General features: G+C 31.4%; 4 protein-coding genes across 4 annotated transcripts; 3 read left to right on the top strand and 1 right to left on the bottom strand.

The window, feature by feature from the left end:
• Positions 1 to 1,165: 1,165 nt before the first annotated feature.
• Positions 1,166 to 2,567, top strand: LOC108479928 (60S ribosomal protein L8-3-like). Its single transcript, XM_017782785.2, has 2 exons — positions 1,166 to 1,685; positions 2,095 to 2,567. The coding sequence occupies exons 1-2, from the start codon at positions 1,246 to 1,248 to the stop codon at positions 2,435 to 2,437; spliced, it is 783 nt and encodes a 260-aa protein (XP_017638274.1). The 5' UTR covers positions 1,166 to 1,245; the 3' UTR covers positions 2,438 to 2,567.
• Positions 2,568 to 2,996: 429 nt separating this feature from the next.
• On the top strand, positions 2,997 to 4,942 carry LOC108479929 (peptidyl-prolyl cis-trans isomerase Pin1-like). The gene is made up of 2 exons (XM_017782786.2): positions 2,997 to 3,389; positions 4,629 to 4,942. The coding sequence occupies exons 1-2, from the start codon at positions 3,146 to 3,148 to the stop codon at positions 4,751 to 4,753; spliced, it is 369 nt and encodes a 122-aa protein (XP_017638275.1). The 5' UTR covers positions 2,997 to 3,145; the 3' UTR covers positions 4,754 to 4,942.
• A 9,671-nt stretch (positions 4,943 to 14,613) lies between these two features.
• On the bottom strand, positions 14,614 to 17,641 carry LOC108478503 (NAC domain-containing protein 37-like). Its single transcript, XM_053021774.1, has 4 exons — positions 17,398 to 17,641; positions 16,198 to 16,377; positions 15,700 to 15,971; positions 14,614 to 15,346 (listed from the first exon to the last, which is right to left on the bottom strand). Exons 1-4 carry the CDS (start codon positions 17,462 to 17,464, stop codon positions 14,762 to 14,764), a joined length of 1,104 nt encoding a protein of 367 aa, XP_052877734.1. The 5' UTR covers positions 17,465 to 17,641; the 3' UTR covers positions 14,614 to 14,761.
• Positions 17,642 to 23,600: 5,959 nt separating this feature from the next.
• Positions 23,601 to 25,484, top strand: LOC108476891 (V-type proton ATPase subunit c2). Its single transcript, XM_017779257.2, has 3 exons — positions 23,601 to 23,827; positions 23,923 to 24,208; positions 25,057 to 25,484. The coding sequence occupies exons 1-3, from the start codon at positions 23,749 to 23,751 to the stop codon at positions 25,187 to 25,189; spliced, it is 498 nt and encodes a 165-aa protein (XP_017634746.1). The 5' UTR covers positions 23,601 to 23,748; the 3' UTR covers positions 25,190 to 25,484.
• The last annotated feature ends 270 nt before the right edge of the window (positions 25,485 to 25,754 follow it).

Genomic DNA, 25,754 nt, shown 5'->3' with positions numbered 1-25,754 from the left:
ATTAAAATTTTAAATTTCAAAACATTAAAAATAAGTTGTTGATGTCAACCAATTTATCGCCATAGTATTGAAATTAATTAATTTAATCTCCTCCTACATTTTAAAATTTTTATTTTATGTTTCCAAATTATCCTTAACAAAATCAACTCGAGATAACTCATATTTAATGATTGCCTACAAAACTTAAATTTCTTTTAATTATATAATCTTTAATCTTCTATGTTAAGCTATATGAAAAGAAAAAATTCATTGCAACTTATTAAATTATTTGCTTGTTGTTCGTTTGGATAAAGAAATGATGAAAAAATTTTATGAGTTTTGTTTGGCATGTAAGATAAAATTAATTAATTAAATTAATTATAATGTTTTTTTTTAGCTTAGCATGAAAGATTCAATGCTATACAATAAAAAATTGTATTTCTTAAACAATTATTAAAGTTTAGTTTCTTTAATTGATTTTAAGTTAAAACATAAAATAAAATTTAAAATTTTAGAAGGAAATTAAACTAATTAATTGAATTAAATTCAGTCTTTTTGTTACAAATTTGTTGACACTATCAAGGTATAACATTTTTCAATAATCTATTTAATTGATTTTGATGCTTGAAATTTAAAATTTTAAATATTAAAAAATTAGAATTTTCAACAATGGGGTAAACAAGTATAAACTAAAAATTGTTTTAATAAATTATTATAATTATTTTTTTCATTTTAATACTTAATTTTTTACCCCAATCAATACTTAACAAAAAAATTTTTTTGGATGATCGAAATGAAAACGATCTAGAAGCTAAGTGACCAAAATAAAAGTGTAAACATGATGTGGCATGTACAGTTAACCTCTGTTAGAGATTTAACACATAGGTGACTAAAATAAAAAACACCTTAAAAGTAGGGTGATGAAATTGCACAATTTTCATTTTGAATGACCACAATGAAAGTGTCCTGAAAGTTGGGTGACCAACTAAGTAGTTTACCCAAAAAGATTGAAAAACTAAGTTTTGGGTCTTTCCAAACACATACAATAATACAAGTTCTATCCAAAAGAAATTGGGCCAAAATCACTGATTTTGGATTGGATAATTGCAACAATCCAATATTTTCTCTTAGCCCAAAACCAATTTCTAAATATAGTCACTGTACATTTACGGTTACATCCAAATCTCTTATCTTAAAACCCCATTTAACTAGTCTCTTCTCTTCCATCGGCCGCCTCAACGAGAGAGGTCTCTTCATAATCACCCAATGGGTCGTGTCATCCGAGCTCAACGTAAGGGTGCGGGTTCTGTTTTCAAGTCCCACACCCACCATCGCAAGGGTGCCGCTCGTTTCCGCAGTCTCGACTTTGGTGAACGGAATGGCTATCTTAAAGGTGTCGTCACGGAAGTTATCCACGACCCGGGCCGTGGTGCTCCATTAGTCCGCGTCGTCTTCCGTCATCCATTCCGTTACAAGAAACAGAAGGAACTGTTCGTTGCTGCCGAAGGCATGTACACTGGACAGTTCGTGTACTGCGGTAAGAAGGCTACTCTTATGGTCGGGAACGTGTTGCCTCTTAGATCTATCCCTGAAGGAGCAGTCGTCTGCAATGTCGAACATCACGTTGGTGATCGTGGTGTTTTCGCTAGGGCTTCTGGTGATTACGCTATTGTTATCAGTCACAATCCTGATAACGACACCACCAGGTCTCAGATACTTACTGTCTTTATTTGGACGTAGTGTTGATACATCTTTAGATTGTTTCGGTTATTGCTTAGCCTTATGTGCGAATCTAGAAAGAACATTGATACAACTGGTGGATACAAAGGGTGCTTAATTGTTTACTGGATTCTGATTTCAATCCAGTATTTGTGTTAGACTTCTATATCTTGTGTTCAAATGAGGTTTCACTGCCCTTTATCGTGTGAAAATTTAATTGTCTAATGTGTTGACAATCACAGGCTCTTGTATGTGAAATTCAATACTCTTTTTGATGCGTCCATGGTTCACTGCTAATTTTTTCTTAAATCGTTGAAATTAGGTTGTAATGATTGATTATAGACGGACTGGAACTAGTTGTTTTGGTAATGACCTTGTAGTGTGTAATCTTTACAGGATCAAGCTTCCATCTGGTTCTAAGAAGATTGTTCCGAGTGGGTGTCGTGCAATGATTGGCCAGATTGCAGGAGGTGGAAGGACCGAGAAACCTCTTCTTAAGGCGGGCAGTGCATACCATAAGTACAGGGTGAAGAGGAACTGCTGGCCTAAGGTGCGTGGTGTGGCTATGAATCCAGTTGAGCATCCCCATGGTGGTGGTAACCATCAACATATTGGTCATGCTAGTACTGTTAGGCGTGATGCTCCTCCTGGGCAGAAGGTTGGTCTTATTGCTGCGAGGAGGACTGGTAGGCTCAGAGGACAAGCCGCTGCCACCGCAGCCAAGGCTGATAAGGCTTAAGCGTAGGGTATTACTTATTGTTTTAGTTCTTTTGCCATTTATATTTAGGTTCATTTTGTTTGAATTTAATAATGCTTGTGTTTTCAATTTGGATTGCTTATTCCCAAGTTCTTTCATCACTTGATGCTAATTTTTCTGATCCTTGGTTCTCTCATGTAACCTTCCATAATGCTGTTTACCAAAGCACTTGGATGTTGGGGAAACTGTAAGGCCGAGAAGGTGGCCTATGGAGCCCGCATCATAGATAATTTTGTAGTAATATTTGATTGGATAAATCACTAATCGATCGATATATCAATTTAAAAGATAACTGAAGTAAGTTCATTTTAAAATGTGATTGAACTTCCAATAAAATTAGTTCTATTAATCTTTTATGTTTTTAGGGTAAATTGAAAAAAAACCAACTTTAAATTCGATAAATCTAAAAGTTAAATTTAAACATAAATTTAACTTAAAAAAGAAGATAAAGACTAACTTAAACAATATATAAATATTAATAATTAAATTTGTTATTATACTTAATTAAATTGATTTTCATAAGCAACGAGAGAAGGACACGTTAGAAGATAATACCCGGTTTTTCTCTACGATTAGAGTACATGAATGAGGACTTGCGAATACACCGAAGCTTTACACAGTCTATATATAGCAAGTTAGTAACTCTCTTTTCCCTCTTTGTTTTGCAGTCTCTTAAAAACAGCAAAGAAGATGTCATCATCAACGGCGGCCAATCAAGTGAGGGCATCTCACATACTCATCAAGCACCAAGGCTCTCGTCGTAAGGCTTCTTGGAAGGATCCAGAAGGTCGCGTCATCTCCACCACCACCCGAGACGCCGCTGTCTCACAGCTTAAACTTCTCCGCGACGACATCGTTTCCAACAAGGCTAAGTTCGACGAGGTTGCCTCTCGCTACTCGGATTGCAGCTCCGCTAAACGTGGCGGTGATCTCGGTGAGTTTGTTTGACTTGATTGCGGTGCAAAAGTTGAAACTTTCTTTGCTGATTTAGTTTTTAGATATGAAAATAGAGTTCTCCGATCTGGAACTATGTAGTTTTTTCTTTAATTGAATTCTATTTTCTGTTTGGTTGCTTACAAACTTGTAAGAAGCTAAATTATGGCAGGGAAAAAGATGCTTTGAGTCAATACAAGTATTGAAAAGTTAGTCTCAATTGAGTCATATAATTATGGGTTTGTTTAATGAGACACTTTGGTTACTACAAGCGTTTCGAATACTTTGTAAAATATAGTTTTGAGGTGAATTGGATTACTGAAATTAGGGTTTCAAGTCTTTAAGATATTAGACTTTTGGGATCCCTTGCAATCAGAGCTGTAATTGTCAAGTAGGTTGACTCAACAGATTGTTACTCAGTTATTCATCGGCTTCAGAGATATCCAATATGTTAATAACTGTAGTTTCTTGGTTAGTTTGTTTCCATGTTAATGTTTTGCTTTACAGTATTAAAGACTTAATTGGTTTCAATGGCTGTGCTTTGCTTTGCAAGTCAAGATTTTTAACCTGGCGAGCCAAATAGCGATTGAGATATTTCCTTTTATTTTACTTAAAACATACAGAAGCTTAGGAATTGTTTGAACCAAAAAAAGAAAAAAAGAAAAAAAAAAACCTTAGAAATTGACAACAGCCCTTTACATCTGGCTTTCTTTGTCTTATATCTGCTATCATATCCATTCTCATGGTGCAAATATTTCAGCAAATGTCTTCCTAGGTTTAAGCCTTTTTCTGGTTTTTTTTTTTACTGTACCATGAGCTTCTTACAAAGAAACTGAGATAAAAATGGGCTTTCATACATATATGACAATGGATACTTTAAATTTTCTTAATAACTCTTTTTTATTCCTATTATTGATGGAGTTTTAACTACCTGCTTCGAACCCAAGGTTCCAAGGAATACTTGTTCTTCCACAATGGAAGTTAGCCTAATCTTAAATTCTAGCACATTTTGCAACTATGGTCATGCTGTGTATGTTATTCATTATTGACATCGGTTACTGCCAATCTATTAAAATGTTGAAATACTAGTGTAATTTTCTTTACCTATATCCTGCATTAATGCAAGGAGTGTGCCTCAACTCAGTTCTTATTGTTAATTATCTGTGACCTTTAGTTGGTTTATACCAGCATTACGGGACATAATGCAAACTAAAAACCTTATACAAACTTTTTGGTGCAGGTCCTTTTGGTCGAGGCCAGATGCAAAAGCCATTTGAGGATGCAACATATAATCTTAACATTGGCGAGATAAGTGACATTGTGGATACCGATAGCGGTGTTCACATCATAATGCGAACTGGTTAATCATTATTGATGGAGCCTGGATATCGTGAGCAATTAGTTCAGTCTTCTCGGAAAATTCTATCGAAGAACATTCTGAAATCACTTCTGATAATGCCTATGGCTAATTTCATGGCATAATTTTTGAACCCTTTTGGTTTTGGTGTGAAATTGACTGCCAGTTTATAATAAACAAATATTTGGTGAACTAAATTTCTCTGCCTTCTTCTCTTCTCTTTATCTCCCTCTCTAACCTAACTGCCGTGTATGTCAATGATTCTATACACCAGGTCGTTTCATGTGGAATTGCTCTGTTCTAATGATGATTTAAATTTTTGCAATTCTCTTGTATTAGTGTGTGGAACTAAGGACTGAGGAGATTTTATGTGCTTGAGAAAGGCCTTGTTTCCATTTTCTAGGCACTATGCATTTTGTGATTTAAAGGATCATGTCTTCATTATCTTTGTTATATTTTTGCATTAGAAAATGCTATGGGGCAAGTCCTGGATGGTATAGTCAAAAATGAAATTTAATCCTTGTATTATAGAACCAACTAACTTTATATTTTTAAGTTTGATAAGAACTTATGTTTTGTTAGATTTTAACTCATCTATTCCCATTTTAGAAATCCACGTCGGTTTTCAGATAGCTTTTACGAAAAGTATTAAATTTCAAAATTTTCAATTTGTTTGAGTTGGTATTGGTATGGGAGGTTAATTTGATTTAAAAAATTATTAATATGCTTTTTTATTATATGTCTGATATTATTTTGATTACCTTTTGTTTTTTTCGTACTTTTATATAATTTAAAATAAAAATTTTTAATATATTTAGGGATTAAATTTATGTTTAATAAATTTATAAATATATTTTTATCATTATACCATTAATAACTTTTAGTAAACTTTAAAAAAAAAAGTAACTTTTAACTCGACTCTAAATACATCGTTTTCACAAACATATACATATGATAGGATTTTTAATATTATATAAGTTTAAGAGTATGGGTGTTTAATTTCAATGCAGCGTGTTTAATATTTTTTTTGTTTCACACTGTAACTTCTAAACTCATTTCTACAACTATTTTTACACTAATCACAAATAAATACAATATTCATCTAAAAGAGTCCTAGATTGTTGATTGTCGAAATACCTTTTAACTATTTCAAATTTGGAACTTATAAAAAATTGTTTTACATTTGGGGTTAAGGATAAAAGCTTGAACACTACTCCGAGTTGTCTAACTAAAGGACCCAAAGAAAGCCATCCATTTTTTCAAGTCTCAACCCTTTTTAGTCAATTTATTAAAAATTAGCATAATTAATTTTTTTATAATTAAAAATATTACTGATAATAGTATAAATTTAATCTAAAGCAAATACTTACAAACAAAAGCACTGTTACTTTCTTCCCATTTTTTTTTTGTCACAATTCCATTTTTGAAATGTTGTAGCTCATTGTTTGGAATCATGGAATATCTTAAGCTGTGGATTGCCTATTAATCTCCTTCATACACATTCCTTGAACCTAAAGTCTTGATATCCTCAATATCAACTGTTAGGATAATTTAGTGGGTTGCATATAGCCATATAACTATATACATGTCTATCATTGTATTTAGTAATTAGGCGGCTATTTTACTAATCTAATTCAGAACAATTTAATATTTATAAAAATAACTTTGATTTAAAAACATTCACCAAAATGACTTGAATTGTATAGTAAATTGGAGTTTTGGGAATCCAATGGCCGGCGTTACATAATTTTTAACCCCATGATTGCCTGATGATTGTGTCAACTTCAAAAAATTAATTTTTTGAGTTTGGGAACCCAATAGCCGGCACTAGGGTATTTTTTTTAAATCGTATCATATTGGTATATAAAAAAATCAGTATTTTTAAAAAAATTGGTTATGGCCTTGTAATGGCCGGCACCAGAGATATAAAAAAAAAATTGGTGTTGGCCAGTACATGACAGGCACCAAATACTTTTTTCGTGTCCCAAGGCAATTTTTTTTTTTACTTTAGGACACTGATGACTGGCACCAGTGTATTTTTTTTTTTTTTTTTACATAGTCGGCACCAAGTACAATTTCGGCACCCAATGCATTTTTTTTGGAACACTGATGGCCGGCACCAGTCTATTTTTTTTTTTTAAATTTGGGTAATGACCAGCACCAAGTACATTTTTTGCCTCCCAATGTAGTTTTATTTTATTTTTCACTTTGGGACACTGATGGTCGGCACCACCTTTTCCAGGTCCTATTTTTTTTTTTTTTTGGGTTTTGAGATAGCGGTGGCTGGCAGCAACTTTATCGTATTAAAAAAATTATTTTTTCTTATTTTGGAACACGGATGACCGGCACCAAACCTTGTATATAGTGGGTGGTTTGGGTTCTGATAGTAGATTGTAAATGAGAGTTTTTCGTGGTGTACAATCGAATTTCGGGGTTAAATTATATACTGTCATGTTTTAAAGGAATTGAATTATATACTGTCATATCCACCCCAAAGGTTATTCCATTAAGGGTTGGATGACTTTTTGCACCATAAATGGCTAACCGAGATGTCCAACGCAGATGGACATTATCTATGGTACAATAACGTTTATTCCACAAATTATAAGTGAGGTATTGATGCAACGTAGACCTAATTCAAGTAGAAGACGACTAATTGTGAAGAAACTACTATTCAAAATAATTGTATTATTTCTTTAGAATTTTTGTATTTTTTATATCTGTAAATTTAATGTAGTTGTCTAGGATTTAAGGTTTCATTTTTATATTTTCGTATATTAATTTCTTAGAATGTTTGTATTTTTTATATTTGTATACTTAATGTACTTGTTTATGATTTAAGGTTTCATTTTATATTTTTCGTGTATTAATTTATTAGAATGTTCGTATTTTTTGTATATGTAAATTTAATTTAATCCATATTATATGTAGTTGGAATTTAAAATTTTCGTATTAATTTTACCTATCTGTTTGTAGTTTGTTGGATGTTTAAATTTAATTTAGTGCGTATTATTTTTTGTATTAATATTGTAGAATGTTTGTATTTTATTGTATATATTTTTTATTAAATATTTCAAGTCATTTATTCAAACAATTAATTATTTTAGAGAAATTAAATTAATATTAAAAACAGAATAATTACAAAATAAAATAAATATTTACATGTAAAAATTAAAATTATCGTGATCTCGGCGACGTCCCCAACGTTGGCTTGTAACGGTTCGGACGCCTCCGTCAGCCGTGTTCCCAGCCGAATAAGGGTTTGCATTTTCACCCTCCACTGGCCCTTTCTCGTTTATGTCTTCAGGGGTGTCATCCAAATTAGGGTCACTGAAATCATCGTTGAGATCACAGTGGGACTGATCACCATTATCAGACCCTTCATCACCATCTTCTATGGTGGCCAACACCTTTGAATGGATCTCTAGACAAGTACATGAGTTTGAGATGTTATACGAATATCCACCGATGTTTGGATTTTTGAGAGTTGGCATTGATCGTCTAAAACCCGACTGATCTTCTTAGGAGACGTTAAGATCAAAATCAATTCCAGAGCGTTGGCTTGCTAGAATTACAACTTGAATGTGATCCGATTCAGCTATCTCCGCGAACAACTCAACTGGGCTGAGATTTTTTATCTCAGGGGGGCAATAAATTGCTATCATTGTCACTAGATTATCATCATCTTCATGCTCCATTTATGAGAACTTGAGCTGATCAGTTGAAACTAGAAATTTGTAAAACAGTTTTAAACATTTGCTTTCCGCAACGAATTGCTATCTTTGTACTGATTTTTCGTTTTAAATCTGCCAGCGAAACATGCTTGTTGAATCTCATTCATATTCTTTTTTCAACTTTGAAATAAACAACCTTTTTCAGTTGTATTTATTATTTCTCCATCAAAATGAACATAAACAAACAAAATTTAAGAACTCATCTTAAAAAAAATTTGCTTCCTTCTCAACAAAGAAAACTAATATTTTTAATCTCGATTTTCAACTAATAAAACAAAGAAAAAGAAAACAAAAACTCAAATGGAAGACAAAACACCTATATATATATATGATAAATATGGTGCCGACCATCAGTGTCCCAAAGTACAAAAAAGAAAGAAGCATGGGGAGCCAAAATTTGAACTTGGTGTCGACCATCTATTGGCTTGCACCTAATTTTTTTTTTAAATACACTGGTGCCTCCCATCAGTGTCCCAGAGTAAAAAAAAAATTGTCTTGGGGACCAAAAATTGTACCTAGTGCCGGCCATCTACTGGCCAACACCAATTTTTTTTTAAGTGTACTTGGTGTCAGCCATTAAATGGCCAGCACCCAAATTTTTTTTTTTAAATACCCTGGTGCCGGCAATCAGTGTCCCAAAGTAAAAAAAAATATTACCTTAGGACTCGAAAAATGTACCTGGTGCCAGCTATTACATGGTCAGCACCATTTTTTTTTTAAATTCACTAGTGCCAGCCATCAGTGTTCCAAAGTAAAAAAAATTGGCTTGGGACACAGAAAAAATACCTGGTGCCAGCCATCTACTGGTCAGCACCAATTTTTTTTTTTTATATCTCTAGTGCCGACCATTACATGGCCAGAACTAATTTTTTTTAAATACTAGTATTTTTTATACCAGTATGTTACGATTTAAAAAAAAAACCTGGTGCCGACCATTGGGTTCCTAAACTCAAAAAAATTAATTTTTTTAAAGCCTGACACAATCATCCCAATCTACTTTTCATTTCAGGTTATTTTGGTGAATATTTTTGAACCATGAACATTTTTGTAAATATTAATTTTTTTTAGGTTAGATTGGTAAAATAGCCTAATTAGTAAATATTGTATCCCATTTACTATTCCCTAGAATTTTATGTCGGTGGAACCCTGAGAGAGATCAAATCAAACTAAAAGCTAAAAGACCCATTTCTTTCACATCAACATAAATTCAATATGGTGATTGGTTAAAGCTGAAATGAGCATTTGTCAACATGGCATCTCTAGGCTATTTTACCCTTTTAACCCAATTTTTTTTTTACAAGAATGACTCTAGTTAAAAAATATTCACTCAAATAACTTCAAATGAACAGTAAAATTAGGTAATGGGAAATAGATAGCTGGCACCACTAATTTTTTTTATTAAAAAAAATAAATTTTGGGATTTTGGACACTAGATGGCCGACACCTATGTATTTTTTTTAAAAAAAATTTTTAGGGTGCTGGCACACTGATGGCCGACACCCTTTTACCTTATTAAAAAGTAATTTTTTTAGGGGGTGTGGTGCCGGCCAGTAAAGGGCCAAAATCACCCAACAAAAAAAAAGGGAATATTGCAACATAACCCTATAAATATGTAGTTCAATATATTTTAAATTAATTTTAAAATTTAATAATAATGTGAGTGATGCAATAATAATTAAAAAACATGATAAGAGTTTAATATTATTTTAAAATATAAAATATGTAATTAAACTTGAGAAATAAAAAAGATGAGAAAATAAGGAGGGGTTATGTTAAAATATTCTTTTTTTTTGGGTGATTTTGGCCCTTTGTTGGCCAGCACGACACCCCCCAAAAAAATTATTTTTTTAATCAGATAAAGTTGGCTTGGCCATCAATGGGACAGCGTCTCAAAAATTTTTTTTTGAAAAAAATACATGGGTGTCGACCATCTAGTGTCCAAAACCTTAAAAATTATTTTTTAATAAAAAATTAATTGTACCGGCCATCTATTTCTCATTATCCAATTTTACTATTAATTTCAGGTCATTTGAGTGAATGTTTTTGAGTTAGGGTCAATTTTTTGTAAATATTATTTTTTTGGGGTCAAAAGAGTAAAATAGCCGCATCTCTAGGTTCCCTTAAAATGATGATTTTTCTTGACTTGTTGCTAAGTGACAGCTTCAGTACTACTTAATCATAGACAGTAGGTGGATGAAGACGAAATTCAACAAAGAAAAGAATCTTAATTGAAAAAACAAAAGGTCAAATCTTAAAAATGGGGCATGTTTTGGATTGTTGTGTGCTATGATTGAGCATCATTCGCATTGTTTTCCAGAAAGATTCTTTGTTTTCGTCAACCCTATTCACTAATTACCATCCAAATTCTCTCACTCACTCAAACCTAAATCATTCAACAAAAGCATCTCTGATTTTTGTTTCTTGGACTTGGGTATCAAACGTTGGAGATTATTACATTTTCACTATCAATATTTTTAATATTCACCCACAACATAATCATTTAAAGTTCTCTGTTGACACATCAAAGATTCAAAGACTATTATACATTTTTTTTTTCAAATTTTAAGATCCGAATCCTAACTATTATACGTTAATTTAATTTATTTATTACTTAATTATATCTACAAGAAAAAGGAAAAAAAATCATATAGCATGAAATTATTGGTAAAAGATCTTTTTAGTCCCTCACAATTTCGAAATTGAACAAATTGGTCCTTTTAAAAAGATCAAAGTCATTTAATCCTGTCACTTTTGAAGTAAGCAACTAAGGGCAATTAATTAAGACGTTAATATCTTACGTCGATTGTATATAATTTTGATTGGTATAATAATAAATTTTGGCCCTTGATTATACATATTTTGTCAATTTGGTCTTGATTCTAAAAAAACAAACAAATTTAGCCTCAAAATTTACACATTTACATAAATATTGTGAGCTAAATTTGTTAAATCATGACAAACTTGAAAGAATATATAAAGTTTGAGGACTAAATTTATTATTATACCAATCAAATTTATATACAATTGATGAAAACAATTAATGTTTTGATTAATTATCCTTGGTTGCTCACTTTCGAATTTGACAGGGATTAAATCACTCTGATTTTTTTTTTAAAATGACTAATTTACTCAATTTCAAAATTGAAAGAAACTAGAGAGTTGTTTTTACCGAAATTATCCGATCTATTTAGTTTTGTTGCACGCATCACTTCAAAGGCCTTAAAGAGCTGAAATGTGTTTTCAATGAACTTTGTCGGCAGGAATTTCTAATCAAAGACAATTCTTTAAATTAGTTAACTTTGTAAAATCTCAAGTAAGAAAAGGACAATACTTATAAATAAGGTAAGTTGCCAAAAATAATAAGGTAAATTATTAAAATAGTCACTTTTGTTTCCCTCAGGTTATATTTTAGTCACTTATGTTTGAAATGTTATATTTTAATCACTTACGTTAACGTGTTGTAATATTTTAGTTACCGAGTTGTTAATTTCCGTTAACAATGTAACGGTAAGCTGATGTAGCACGTTAAATTATTATTTTAAACAAAATTTTTAGGTTAAATTATACAACTGGTCCTGTGGTCCCTATATCTTTTCATTTTGAGCAATTCTTTTATTTCTTTTAACTTTATTTCTTTTTCTTTATTTTCCATTATCTTCTGCTTTTCTATTTTCCTCAATTCTCCATCTCTTTTAAAGTAAAAGAAAAAAATAAATTGCTCAAAAAAAAAAAAGGAACTAGTTGTATATTTTAACCTAAAATTTTCGTTTCAAATGATGATTTAATGTGTCACATTAGCTTACCATTACACCATGCATTGACGACAATTAATGCTTAGTGACTAAAATGTTACATCACAATAACGTAAGTGACTAAAACATAACATTTAAATATAAGTGACTAAAATGTAACCTAAGAGAAACACAAGTGACTATTTTAATAATTTACCCAAAACAATAAGGTAATTCAATTTCGGTATGATAATTATCAATTATTCTTTTTCATATAATGAAAATTTTTATTATAATCATTTGATGACTTAAGTGTTTAATCATTTCGGTTGAAAGTTAAAAAAAAAAAAAGGCAGCTGGTACAGAAAAAGGTAATTAATTATCTCTTAATTATATGAAAAGTAATTATTTAACTTTCATTATAGAAAATTAATGTAGGTTTTTCTTGTGACTTGGTTTTATTTATGTATGGAACTGAGAAGCTATATAGCAATGGGAAGGCTGAACATGAGCAGGGTTTAGGGTAAAAGAAAATGTGAATAAAGGCAATTACAAGGCATGGGCAACAGAAGCCATGGTGCCTAGCGCATGCTAGACAAGCCATGGACCCACCAATCTCACACCACATGCTCAACATTGTATGATCAATTTCTATGTGTCTTCTGGGGATTTTCAATATTGGTCTTACTCTTATATATCTTCCATCTTGTTTGGTTGCCGAGAAAATCTAATAATGCATCAATAGTAATATATTAATCCAGTTGAGAAAAAGAGCCCATTTTCATTCCCAAATTTCTTTTTGTTCATTATTTTCAACCCATTAGTGTTATGATGGTAGCATGTTATAGTTATGTTGTAGGGTTGGGCAGACCAACCACTATCGTTCCAAGGATATCAATTATAAAAAAAGGCTGTTAAACCAAGCTTTTTTGCGTTATTTTTTGCTTAGCCTGCTGCATTAACAAGGATATTTTAGCCTCTCTATATAAAAAATACCATATTTTCCTACAGGGTTGCATTACTAATACCTCCTTTGATTACATATAATTTATGTGATTGAGTCGGGATCGCAAGTTAATACCAATTCAGTTAAAAAATTTACTAAAATAACTTTATATATTTTAAATAAGTTATATTATGACGAAAGTATTTTCCTCTTTCTTTTATTAAAAAATTTACAAATGTTGATATTTGAACATATGACACCAACATCTATAAATTTTTTTACCACTCAACCAAACTTTATTTTAATATTTATATACATTTCAATGTTATTATACAAATTATTTCACCGACATTGTTTGTATATATTGATAATGTCGTTGATTAAATTGGTGTCACAAGTCAACTCTATACCAACTCAAGAAAAATGACAATAGCATGATAAACAATTAAAGCACATTTAATATTTTTAATTTGATGTATTTACCTATTTAAATTTCTATATACTCACAATTAATTTTTTTATTTTAATTCCATACATATTGCATATATGTTATTGTTAAGCTTTATCTTTTATTTATTTATTATATTTATTTTAAACGCTCACATGTACTCTAAATACGTGATTTTCACACACAAATGCATATGATAAAATTTATATTATTAATATAAAACTTCATTTTATATATGTATCAAAACATTTTAGAATAATATGAAGAATAATTAGTATAAATTTAAACTTACAATAAAAATCTAGTAAAAATAATATCTATTAAATATAAAAAATTTCCTCCTTTTTCTTAAAGTGAATCATGAGTTACTAAAATATATTATATGTGCTCTTTTGATAGAATGTCTAAACTAATTATAGCCCCTCCCTAACCTTTAAGTAAGAAGATAATGCACTTCAACACACTTAAACCCATGTCTTCATGCACTAACGGCAATATCAATGTCAATCAATTAAAATTCAATCAACATTGTTTGTATTATTTTGAATGTGTTATTTTAAGTTTTTCAAATTTAAATTATTCTTTTATAATTATAAGTAAGTTATAATATAGTATTTTGAGTTTATATATATGTTAAAAGCAATTAATTAATTAATTAGTAAACATTAGTAAAATTTCATGATTAAAGTTATTTTAATAATGAAATTTTAGTAGAATTTATAATTTGATGAATTTAATATTATCATTAAATTTAGGTTAGTCTCAACTTTTAAATTAGAGTATTATTAATGTTGATCAATATTAATACGACTCGAACTTAAATTACATTTTAATAATTAGGTAATACGGGTTGGATGTAATCATAAATTTAAGCCATTGTAATAGTGGCGAATTTTGGATTTTTAAGTTGTGAAATTAATTCCAACAATTCAGGTTCGCAAAGCTTATAGGTATATCTATATACATGTATATATATTTATAATAGTAAATACTGATAATTTGAATGCAATTTTTCGAGCAAGAAATGGAGAGAACTTCACTCATTTCACAACTATTTTTCTTTTTACAAAAATATGTCTTCATTATGCATCAAACGATATAATAATAAGCGATAAAAGCCTCTTCATCATCATCGTAATCTCTTCATTTCTTCCCCTTCACTTAGCAAATAAGCATATTCCAATATCACAATCTGAACTCGAATTTAAGAACTCGTTCAACTTATTCCCTTCTTCTCTACTACTATTCTGCAATAACATCAATGCCATGTCTGAGTTATTACTATTACAATTATTATTATTAATGGCGTCAAAGCTTGAAACTCCTTCACCCTCAAATCTATCTTCTTGGCTCAGCTGAGAAGCAACAAACTTATCAAGTGCTCTCCAATCAGTCAATTTCTTGCTATTGTTCAGCTCTTCATCATCTTCTTCTTCATGTTTAGTCTTCTCTGATATGGAGCTCGGCCTCTTTATTAATGGCAGTGATGGGCTTTCCAGCTCAGGAAGCTCTACAAACTGATCATCCGAGTGATCCACAAAGTTGGAATAATTATCTGCTTCTTTCTTACAAAGGAGATTTTGGGGTAAAAAGTTCTGCCTGGATATGTAATCGATTGGATCGACCACTGAACTCATGCCACTTGCTTCATCATAGAAATAGCTCGACTCCCACACTTGCATGTTCTTGGTTTGACCAGTGATTCTCTTCTTAAAAGCTCTACAAACCACCCATCCTTCCTCCTGCAAAAAAAAAAAAAAACTTTAAAAACTAATCAAACAATAGCATATGACATATGAAAACAATAGAAGGAGATGGAATTTTGCGTAACCCATCATGTAGTCAAAGTGACATGAATAAGGGTTGAGATAAAGAGCCCATGCCAGAAAAGGAATAGGGCCGGGATCGAAAAGCATACTAACTTTTTTTTTTGACTTTTTTTTGGTCGAATCTTTTTTTTGACTTTGAGATGGTGGACATGACATGAAGATGAAGAAGAAATATATGCTTTTTTTTTTCATTTAATAACAACTATGTTAGACAAAGAATGGGATAATTTAATTAAGGATGATAATATTTATGTATGTGGGCTTGCCTTCGGAGAAGCATGATCATCGGATTCGAGTCTGTATTCATGCATGATCCAGTCAGATTTCTGGCCATGAGGAGCTCGTCCTTTGTAGAAAACAAGAGTCTTCCTCATGCCGATCAGCTTTGATTTATCATACACTGCTTTGTCTCTCCCTGTTGCTTTCCAGAAACCAGCCATGGTTGCTCTGTTAGTTCTTGTCCCTGTTGGATACTTCTTATCCTTGTGGCTGAAGAAATACCACTCGTTTTGCTCCTCACATCCTATTTGGCATCTCTCTGTTCATCACCAACATACATTAATCAGCTCTTATGCATACAGCTACACACACGTATACAACTGAACTGATCCATGTCTAGGGTTTTTAAGTTCTCATGCAAAAAATGAAACCCAGACTGTGGATCTAGATCAGCAAAATTAAAGAAACCCTAAAAGATTATCAAAACCAAAAAGGAGAAAGAAAGAAGGTGGTTGGTGGTGATTTATATGTATATAGATATATACCTTTAAGATCCCATGGTTCGATTCTATAGAGATCGATTTCTTTGATAACATCAAGATCAATCTTCTGTGATGCAACTTTCTTTCTCAGATAATACCCAACAAGCTCCTCGTCCGTCGGGTGGAACCGGAATCCAGGTGGGACACATGACTCCGTTGACTCCATCATAACTCTTGTTGCTGCTGCATCAAGTTCACCAACACTACTACTATTAGCATTACCCACTCCTCGAGTCCTCTTACTTCATCATCTCTAAATTATAACCAATAAATCTAACTTAAATAAGAGAACAGGAGAAAAAGAAAAAAGACTTAAAAGGGTAAATGAAAAAAAAGCTAAAAAAGATAATGAATTATTTTCTATTAAAAAGGTGACCAGTGCTATAAATAACAATCAAGTATATAACTTGGGTTAATTCATATATACGATCCTTTTTGTATTCCAAATTGCTATTTTTATATATAAAAAGCAAAAAGTATTATAGCTAGGTAGCTCATTTGGTAATAAGCAGCACTCACTCACAATGTTGCTTAGTTTCTCTTATGACAGAAACTTAAAAGTGAAAACCAATTATTTCAAATATAAAAGAAGAAGAAGAAGAAGAAGAAGAAGAAGAAGAAGAAGAAGAAGAGATGAAAGGGAAAAAGGGGAAAAACAAAGAATCATTAGAATTAAAAATAAAAAAAAAATGGAACATAGTCCCCCCTCTAGAAAACAGACAACTAGAGGTTTGAGGTAATGATGTTGTCTTGTGTAGTTGTGCTGGTGAATGGTGGAAATGATGCATCAAGAACGGGATTTCCATTACTAAACTATTATAACAACTGCTACTATATATATAAAAACAAATTACATTCTTCATTTAAAAAAGAATAACTATACTATAAAGATTTGAGTTTGGGACTGTAAAAGAGTAATATAATAAAATTTAAAGTCACTTTAAAATTAAGGGAATTTTAAATTTTAAATTTAATTATATATTTTTTACACTGATCACAATTAAGCATGCGTTTGTTTGTTTGTAAGACAAAATTTAAAAAAGAAAACAAAAAAGGAGGTTTGTTTTTTCCTTGGAAGGCAAAAAGAAAGAGAGACACCATTTCCATATGGATCAAAGGCCTGACATCTTCTGACAAGCACTATAGAAAAAGAAAACGAAAACGAAAAAGAAAATAGAAAAGCAGTGTTGATGAGGAACTTGCAGAAGCTGTGTCTGATCGCCAATGAAGCGGAGCCGGTCCACTTTGTCTGCTTGTCCAGAATATCCATAGCACCTCTGACCAGTGACTTCTTTTATGTGATAGGTTGATGATATACTATTACTACCAGAGACAAAATCAAAATGCAAACCCGAACAAAATATTTTCAGGGTTTGGCTTTCAATTCTCGAATAGCTATACTTTCCAAAACGTTCACTTAATCAATAAAAAAAACGACTTTTAAACTTAATTCAGAATTTGGCAATAAGGTCATGTTTTCACATCATAAGCGAGGTGAGAGTCAAGATCAGGTAAGATTTTTTTGTCAGCAAGTTGCAAGCTGCTAGAGAGAGACCTAGAGTGAAAAGGAGATGGAGTCCAACTCAGGGTTTTTCTAGATTAAATCATCAGTTTAAGAAAAATTGCCTGTTAGTGTTAGAATGTGCAGAAGACAAAAGAAATGAACGTTCTAACAATTTGTTTACCAAATTTCAGTCTTATATATTATATATGGAATAAGGTGGCTTTCTTTGACCAAACAAAAATTATGTGAAAAATAGAGAGATTAACCGGACTGTGACATCCAAACTTGTAATCTAGGGAAGCAGCGATGTGCTGCCTTATAGAAAGAGAAAGAGAGATTAAAAAAAAAAAAACAGGCTGATATATGCAAAAGAATGTGGAAAAGAATAAATTATTGAATGGAAACAAAGATGATTTTGCATGCAAATGCAAAGAAGCTTACCCGGTTATACGAACAATGAAGTAGTAGCTGTTGAGATAAGAAGACGAGAAGGAGAAGAATGAAGAAGAAGATGTGAAAAGGGACAGAGAATTAAAGAATAGAAGGGGAAGCGAATCTAAAAGGGGAGAAGGGATAGGGGAGGACCGCTCGATTGCGCATGGTTGATGCCTGTCCCCACTGCCCTTACGTCAAAGCTTTCTATACTACCTTTCACTCTTTTTTTTTTTGGCCTTTTTACATATCTCGACGCTTTCACGACAAGTCAATCTATATACCACTTCTCTTTTTGTTTATTTATTATTTTAATTAAAGCATATTTTAGGTTGATTTTATGATATATAGAAATTAAATTTTAGAGATTATATTTATCATTTTAATAATATTTAATATTCGAATTTTTTCTTTCTATTAAAAATACTACCTTTATCACTATTTTTAATATGATTTTTATTTTTATTTTTTACACAATATTTTTTATCTATAATCCTTAGTCAATCTATAAATAAAATAATAATGTGGGTTAACATACTTAAATTCATAAATTTTTACATTAACAATAATATTTTATAATCAAAGTAAGACTTATTTATTCTTGTAAATTTTAAGAAAAATAATAACGCCTCGTATTCATTGTCGGATGAGACTAATCCTAAAGCTTAACTTAGCATAATAAATAGAATGTTAACTTTGTTTTTTATATATAAAGTCGCTGCACTTTTCGTTTTAAATTATATTTATTGAAAAAATAGTATTCTTTACTTATACAGATGCCACGTTGGTATACATTTCGACAACCTCGACCACGTGTTGCCGACTAAGAATCTTTCCACTCTGTCACTCACTGATTCACTAATAAGACAATTTATAAATGTTAACTTTGAATTTGAGTTTTTAATGAGATATATTGTATTATTTTTATTTATTATGGTAATTATATTAATAATAATTATATATTTTGATATCAGAAATTTTTAATATTTAATCAATATTTTAGAATTGATTTAATAAAAATTTATAATTATCTAATAATATTAATATTTAAGTGTCATCAAATCAACTCTAATATTAGATTTAAATTACATCTGTTGTATTGTATTTGACAAATTAAACATAAAATTAAATAAATTTATAATTAACACTAAATTTATTTTTTAACAAAATTATAAATATTTTAAACATAATAATATTAGCAATTGACTTTCATGAGATCAATCTTAAAACCCAAATTAAACAGTAAAAGTTAACATTATCACTTTTGGGGACAAAATATATAACTTTTATCGAATACATGTACCAATTTGAACAAAAAATAATACAAGTACCACACTAGAAAAGAGTGTCAAACTCAGGTTCAAAATGATATCATTTGAATCTGAGTTTTCTTCTTAAAAGTGTAATGCTTCTTATCATTATACTCAACACTTTTTTTATTATTAAATGGGTTAATACATTCTTTGGGCTTGAACTTAACACTTGTGCATTGGGATTAATTTTTTTCTCCAAATTAATCCTTGAACTAGACAAATATTATTCTAACATCGGAGCCTGAATTATTTTTTAGTTCAAATTAATTCTTAAGGCTTGAACTTATTTTTTTATCCAACTTTTTTGACAAACTATTAGGAATTAACTTAAAAATATATATATAAATCCTGATATAAAAAAAATTACAAAATTTAAATATGGGTAAACTACAAAATGTCATTTTGTTTGCCTCATGTTACATTTTAGTCATTTATGTTTGAAATGTTACGTTTTAGTCACTTATGTTATTATTTTGTTACGAAGTTATCACTCTTCCGTTAAGTTCTATTATCTCCCTAACGGTAATCCTACGTGACAGTCCAACTAGATATTACTGAATCTGATAATACATACTTCATCCGGATAAAGTATGTATTATTAAAATTAAATTAAAATATTAAATAAGAAATAAAATTATAAAACAATATGTTATTTGGAAAATAATTATTATTGTAATGAGATACATATTTTATTAGGTATAAGTATTTAAAATTTTGTTTTTGTAATGTGATACATGCATAAATATATATATAATCATATTAGTGAATCAGTTAATACATACTTCATCCGGATGAAGTACGATTAGCGATTCAAGAATATCTAGTTGAACTGCTACGAGGATTACCGTTAGGAGATAATGAACTTAACGGAAGAGTGATCACTTCGAACAAAATAATAACATAAGTGACTAAAACGTAACATTTCAAATATAAGTGACTAAAATGTAACATGAGGCAAACAAAAGTGACTATTTTTATAGTTTAGCCTTTAAATATTAACTTAGATAAAAGGAAATTCAAACCCACCTTATTAGCCACAATTGTTGACCAATATACGATGGTATATATTCCTATCGTAATCCGAATGATAGGGCTGATGCATGCCCCAACAGGCGAGATCTGTGAGATCTGTGTTGATGATCAATTTAAACTAGCAATGCCGGCATAGATAAAAATGCAAGGACGCACGGAGGATTATATGGTTTGAAATTTTGATTCTTATTTATTTTATGCAAATATCATAGAGTAATTCGGAATCAAGCATGTCGCACGTTCATGCTAAATTTGGATACCAATTATTTGGCTTGGACCAATACAACGTTACTTTTCTTTACCATATAATTTCATGCAATTCAAAAAAATGCCAAACTTTTGTACAAATTTTGTAAAACGAAAAAAAAAAAAAAGAAAAAGGAAAAGAAACGTTGAGTGCAAAAATTGAGTTACAGTCTTACAACGATTCAAATTCGCTTTCACAATTTAGTGTGAGAAGAAACAAAACTATAAAAAGGTAACATAATTGAACTGCATAAATTAATATCGAAAACTAGTCTATGTTGGAAAAATATTTGTTGAGTCTTAATTACTCAATTTCAAAAATTATCATGTACAATTATATGTAAGAGTTTCAAAAATCTATTATGCATTAATGCTGTGTGTGAGTTTTAGTCCGAATTAATCAGCTTTTGTCTAGATTTTTCTAATTCTTAATTTATTTATGCTATAATAGTTTGATTCTATTGGGCTGAAATCTATATTTGAATTTGTATTTTGATTGTACAATTTGTATAAACTTTTAAAAAGAAAATTCACTAAATGAGTTTCAGTAGCTAGTTATTTATCTCTTTGAAAATTAAGCCAATGGTAAATACATTAATATCAACCAAAAAATTACTGCACAAATTAATTTAATTAATCTAAATCATCACCTTTAAAAATAGCTTTCTATAATATAGTGTTGAACTCTATGATCACATGTATACTTCAAACATATTTATATATATAAGTTATTATAAGACTCAAATCTTGTTAAAGATTACACATATATATCCATCAATTACTAAAGCAAATGCTTGGATGCATATCTTTGTTTGAGTCATGATTTCTAAACAAATGGTATAATATAATATTATGGCCAAGAACATGGATACAATGGAGACAGGAAGTGGATGCATTGTCCACGTATGACGGTGGTGGGTCGGCGGTGGGTCTCCAATCATGCGGCGGACCGCATCATTGAACTCATTAAACCCTCATTGTGGACCCACAGCCACCACCTAGCTGGGGCGGTGAAGCCGAAAACCCATCTCTCTTCTTTTCATAGTTTAACACAACGAAGTATAAGCAATATTAAATAATACTTGGCTAACATATGAAAATAAAATAAAATGTGAAGATAAGAGTTAGCGTAACCAGCCAAAGTATATCTTTGGGGGGTCCTATAAGGATCTTAAACCCCTTTTTTTCCTGACATAGACAACCCTCCGAACTCCTTTTCTTTATTTTCTTTTTCCCTTTTGTTTTTTCTTCTCAAGGAACACTGCCTTACCTTAAGATATATAAAACAATCTCATGACCTACACTTATATCTCGACACTCTTCCACTTATACTCTTAAGGTGTGAAAAACAAGCTTCTTTCAAGCGACTACCACCATGATTGCACCTCTTTGTAGGCATTAATTTCATAACATTCGAATTCACAAAGAAATAAAAATACAAATTCTTCTGGACAATATATTTTAAAAATTTATCAGTAAAATGTCATTCTATGAGATGATAATTGACCATCATGTGATATAGAGAGTAGTGGATGTATCCTGTGGCTAATTTATATTGAAAAGCATGTGAATGATTTGAAAACAACACCCGAACAAACACTTTCTTCTCTCAAATGGTTTGCAAAATATTGCAGTAAAACCAGGGTTTTTAATATATCAGAATCATTGTGAAAGAATAGTAGTGTTGAAGGTTTTAACTTTTTTATCCTTTTAGGTATGTGTATATGTCAGTGAAAGAACAGTAACACAGAGAGACAAAACAGGCTTTAGGAAAAACAAGGAGTTTTTCAGTTTCACAAAGGGATATATGTGTCTGATGTTGATTAGTTGGTCGCCTGTAATGGATAGGCCATTCATTAGACCACGTTTCTCAACAGGGAGAGCTCTCAAATATGTAGAGATGGGCCATTTTGATTGGCAAAGAATGGGCGACAAATTGATAATGCCATAACAAGGAAGGGAGCTGGGTCCTGGTGGTTTACAATGGGGAATTGGGCTCCTCACTGTATACATATTCGTTGCCCCATATGAGGGGTCCAATTCCCATCGATTATAACACGATGGAAATTGACTTGTTAGATCTCTCTGTTTAGCTCATGTTGCGCAGACAAACCTTTTTTGCTCTTTTTTCTTCTAGATTCTACAATTTGGGATTCATTATAATTATATTACATTTTTTTTCCTTTGTCGAAAAGTTTTGATTCTTTTTGTTGGTACCTTTTATTTTTCCATTTTAATAAGCTTTTGATAATACCCCAAACACACACACACTCACACATACAATATGATTACAACACATGGTTTTTACAAGATTACATATTTACACAAGTTGTGATTATTTAAATAGCTTAGTTTTTCTAATAAAAAAACATATTTACATACAGTCTTTAAACTAATTAACACGTTTCAAGTGCATTAAACTTAATGGTAAGTGATTAAAGACAATGGTTAAGATAAGGTAATAGGGGTTTTTTGGTTTAAATTAATGGAGCCATCATTGAAATAATTAAAAAGCGAAGGCAATTAATATTATGGACGTTGTGATGACCTTTCCATAAGTCCACTATCAGAGCTTTAGGCTCATTTCAAATCGTAAAAGACCAAAATGGACTATCACTGGATAGCACAATTAAATGATTACACTTTGATGGTTTGTTTTTGTCCACATTAGTTGCTATTATTATTTCACGATTGATGAGCCTCTTTGAGTCGAGTTTTTTTCTAGTGTGAAAATGCGAAATTTTAGAGTATAGTTTTTGGGCTTCTTAATTATTTTTTAAGGAGTAAACCCATGAAAAAGTTCCCTAATTGAGCCCAAATTTGGCCTAAAATATGCCCATAAAAAACTTGTTCTAAAACAGGCCCAATAAACATTTTTGATTGAGTTAATGATATGGCTATGGGCATTGGCCACTAAGAAACGTCATAGATCGTTTTCCATCTCTGTCTCTCTTTCTTCTCTAATTATTGAGGAAATCCACCGATCAAAGTTGTTCAAATCGTGGGTGAAAGTCTTGAGAAACTAAAATGGCGTCCACATTCAGCGGCGATGAAACTGCTCCGTTCTTTGGCTTCCTTGGGGCCGCTGCTGCTCTCGTTTTCTCCTGTAAAAAACATGAGCCCTTTCCAACTCCAAAAGTTTTGCCGTTTTTGATTGGTGTTAATATCCGTATCCAATTGGTTTTCGGTTTTTTTTTTCAGGTATGGGAGCGGCGTACGGAACGGCCAAGAGCGGTGTCGGAGTGGCGTCGATGGGAGTGATGAGGCCAGAGCTGGTAATGAAATCGATCGTCCCCGTTGTTATGGCTGGTGTTTTAGGTATTTATGGGTTGATTATTGCGGTTATTATAAGCACCGGGATTAACCCAAAGGCCAAATCTTACTACCTTTTCGATGGCTATGCTCATCTTTCCTCTGGTCTCGCTTGTGGCCTAGCTGGTCTCTCTGCTGGCATGGCTATTGGAATCGTCGGCGATGCTGGCGTTAGGTATTTTATCTAATCTGATTGTAATTACCTTTTTTTTTTTATTATGCTATTTTCCCTTTTCTTCTCTTTAAAGTTGAAATATTGTTTGCAGAATTCAAAATTTTTTTACCTGATTCTAGTAATAAAAGCAATTGAACTTAGGGCATGCTAAAATCTGCGATTTCAGAAATGTAGTCTTAGAAGTCATTTTGGTGAAGTTTTAGCTTTTAGATTTGGCTTGCAACTACTCGCACCCAAGTATTGTCAAAAGGCATTTCGAAGTACGGGCTTAAGTTTCTACATGTATATACATAAATATTATATAGTTTCCCAATCTGGGTAGAGCTGGTAAAAGTATCATAGAGGCTCTTGTACTAAGAGTCAGATTGCATTTTGGCCCCTCTACTCAAAGAATTGGACAAATTAGTCTCTATATCTTAGATCAAAGAGCAAACTGATCTTTTTGTTAACAGTAGAAATAGATGAAATTTTTAATAGAAAGGACCAGATTGGAAAAAGAATTAGTCAGATTGGAAATTTTTAACTAATCTAATGTACTGAGGCTAATTTGCCCATTTTCCAAGTAAAAGGGGCAAAATGCAATCTGATTCCTAGTATCATACTTTTACCAAGTAGATGCTCATAGTTCCCAATGATACAATCTAATGTACATTAATATTTGTCTCATGATACCTGTGAGCCATTGGAATAGTTGCCAATGGATATAGCTTTCTGGTATTTTCTTGTATTGCATCCAATTTATGGCCGATAGTCATTGTTGTTTTCTCTCGGTTACTTGTATATATAAATTATGGCAAGTATGAGAATGCACGAAGTTTGATTTAGTTTGTCTGTGAATTTATTTGCAGAGCCAATGCACAACAACCAAAGCTTTTTGTCGGAATGATTCTTATTCTCATTTTTGCGGAGGCTTTGGCTCTGTATGGACTCATCGTTGGCATCATCCTCTCTTCTCGAGCTGGCCAGTCCCGAGCAGAATAGAGTTCAAGGTTCTGAGACTTGGGTTGTTGCTAGTTGGTGTTACTCAGTTGTCTCTTCTCCAATAGCATGCACTGAAACATTTTTCCAGAAGTTATTTTGAATCCATTGATGAATTTCTTGAAGTGGTTTATGCTGTTTGTATGATTGAGAAGATAGGTGTAAGTTGAAATAAACGTTGTTTTGCATTTTCTTTTTTAATCTATGCCTTTAGGCTGTAATTTACATGTAAGTTGAATTTAATGTAAGATTGCTCCACTTTGTTCAGTTCATCATAAGCCTAATCAGATGGTTTTAACTTTTTTATGTATATTAGATAGACTGATAGACAATATGTGCATCCATTTGAAAATTGGATGACTAATGACACTTTCCACCTTATTTTAATTGAAGACGACTTTGGTGGATTATGTGTTAGTGCAATTTTTTCATATCTTGATTGAATTAAATTTTTCCATGTCAAACATATTTTATATGGTGTTGGTGTGGTATCTTTTTTTTTTCTATTTTGGTACTTGAATTCTATCTTATCTCAAATGTCTCATTTCATCTAAAAAATTATTGGTGT

This window comes from Gossypium arboreum, chromosome 11 (genome assembly GCF_025698485.1).
Source record: "Gossypium arboreum isolate Shixiya-1 chromosome 11, ASM2569848v2, whole genome shotgun sequence".
Classification (NCBI taxonomy): domain Eukaryota; kingdom Viridiplantae; phylum Streptophyta; class Magnoliopsida; order Malvales; family Malvaceae; genus Gossypium; species Gossypium arboreum.
The sequence above is the reverse complement of the archived record's forward strand: the minus strand, read 5'-3'. Positions and strand labels throughout refer to the sequence as shown.

What these genes read in the sequence shown, in the direction of transcription:
- LOC108478503 (XM_053021774.1), bottom strand. Translation starts at nt 17,464, where the DNA reads ATGGATATTCTGGACAAGCAGACAAAGTGGACCGGCTCCGCTTCATTG. An exon ending in GGCGATCAGACACAGCTTCT is followed by an intron (nt 16,378 to 17,397) that starts GCAAGTTCCTCA and finishes AACTTGATGCAG; the next exon opens with CAGCAACAAGAGTTATGATG. An exon ending in ATGATCATGCTTCTCCGAAG is followed by an intron (nt 15,347 to 15,699) that starts GCAAGCCCACAT and finishes TTTTTTTTGCAG; the next exon opens with GAGGAAGGATGGGTGGTTTG.
- LOC108479929 (XM_017782786.2), top strand. Translation starts at nt 3,146, where the DNA reads ATGTCATCATCAACGGCGGCCAATCAAGTGAGGGCATCTCACATACTC. An exon ending in TAAACGTGGCGGTGATCTCG is followed by an intron (nt 3,390 to 4,628) that starts GTGAGTTTGTTT and finishes TTTTTGGTGCAG; the next exon opens with GTCCTTTTGGTCGAGGCCAG.
- LOC108479928 (XM_017782785.2), top strand. Translation starts at nt 1,246, where the DNA reads ATGGGTCGTGTCATCCGAGCTCAACGTAAGGGTGCGGGTTCTGTTTTC. An exon ending in CCTGATAACGACACCACCAG is followed by an intron (nt 1,686 to 2,094) that starts GTCTCAGATACT and finishes TAATCTTTACAG; the next exon opens with GATCAAGCTTCCATCTGGTT.
- LOC108476891 (XM_017779257.2), top strand. Translation starts at nt 23,749, where the DNA reads ATGGCGTCCACATTCAGCGGCGATGAAACTGCTCCGTTCTTTGGCTTC. An exon ending in TGCTGCTCTCGTTTTCTCCT is followed by an intron (nt 23,828 to 23,922) that starts GTAAAAAACATG and finishes TTTTTTTTTCAG; the next exon opens with GTATGGGAGCGGCGTACGGA. An exon ending in GTCGGCGATGCTGGCGTTAG is followed by an intron (nt 24,209 to 25,056) that starts GTATTTTATCTA and finishes ATTTATTTGCAG; the next exon opens with AGCCAATGCACAACAACCAA.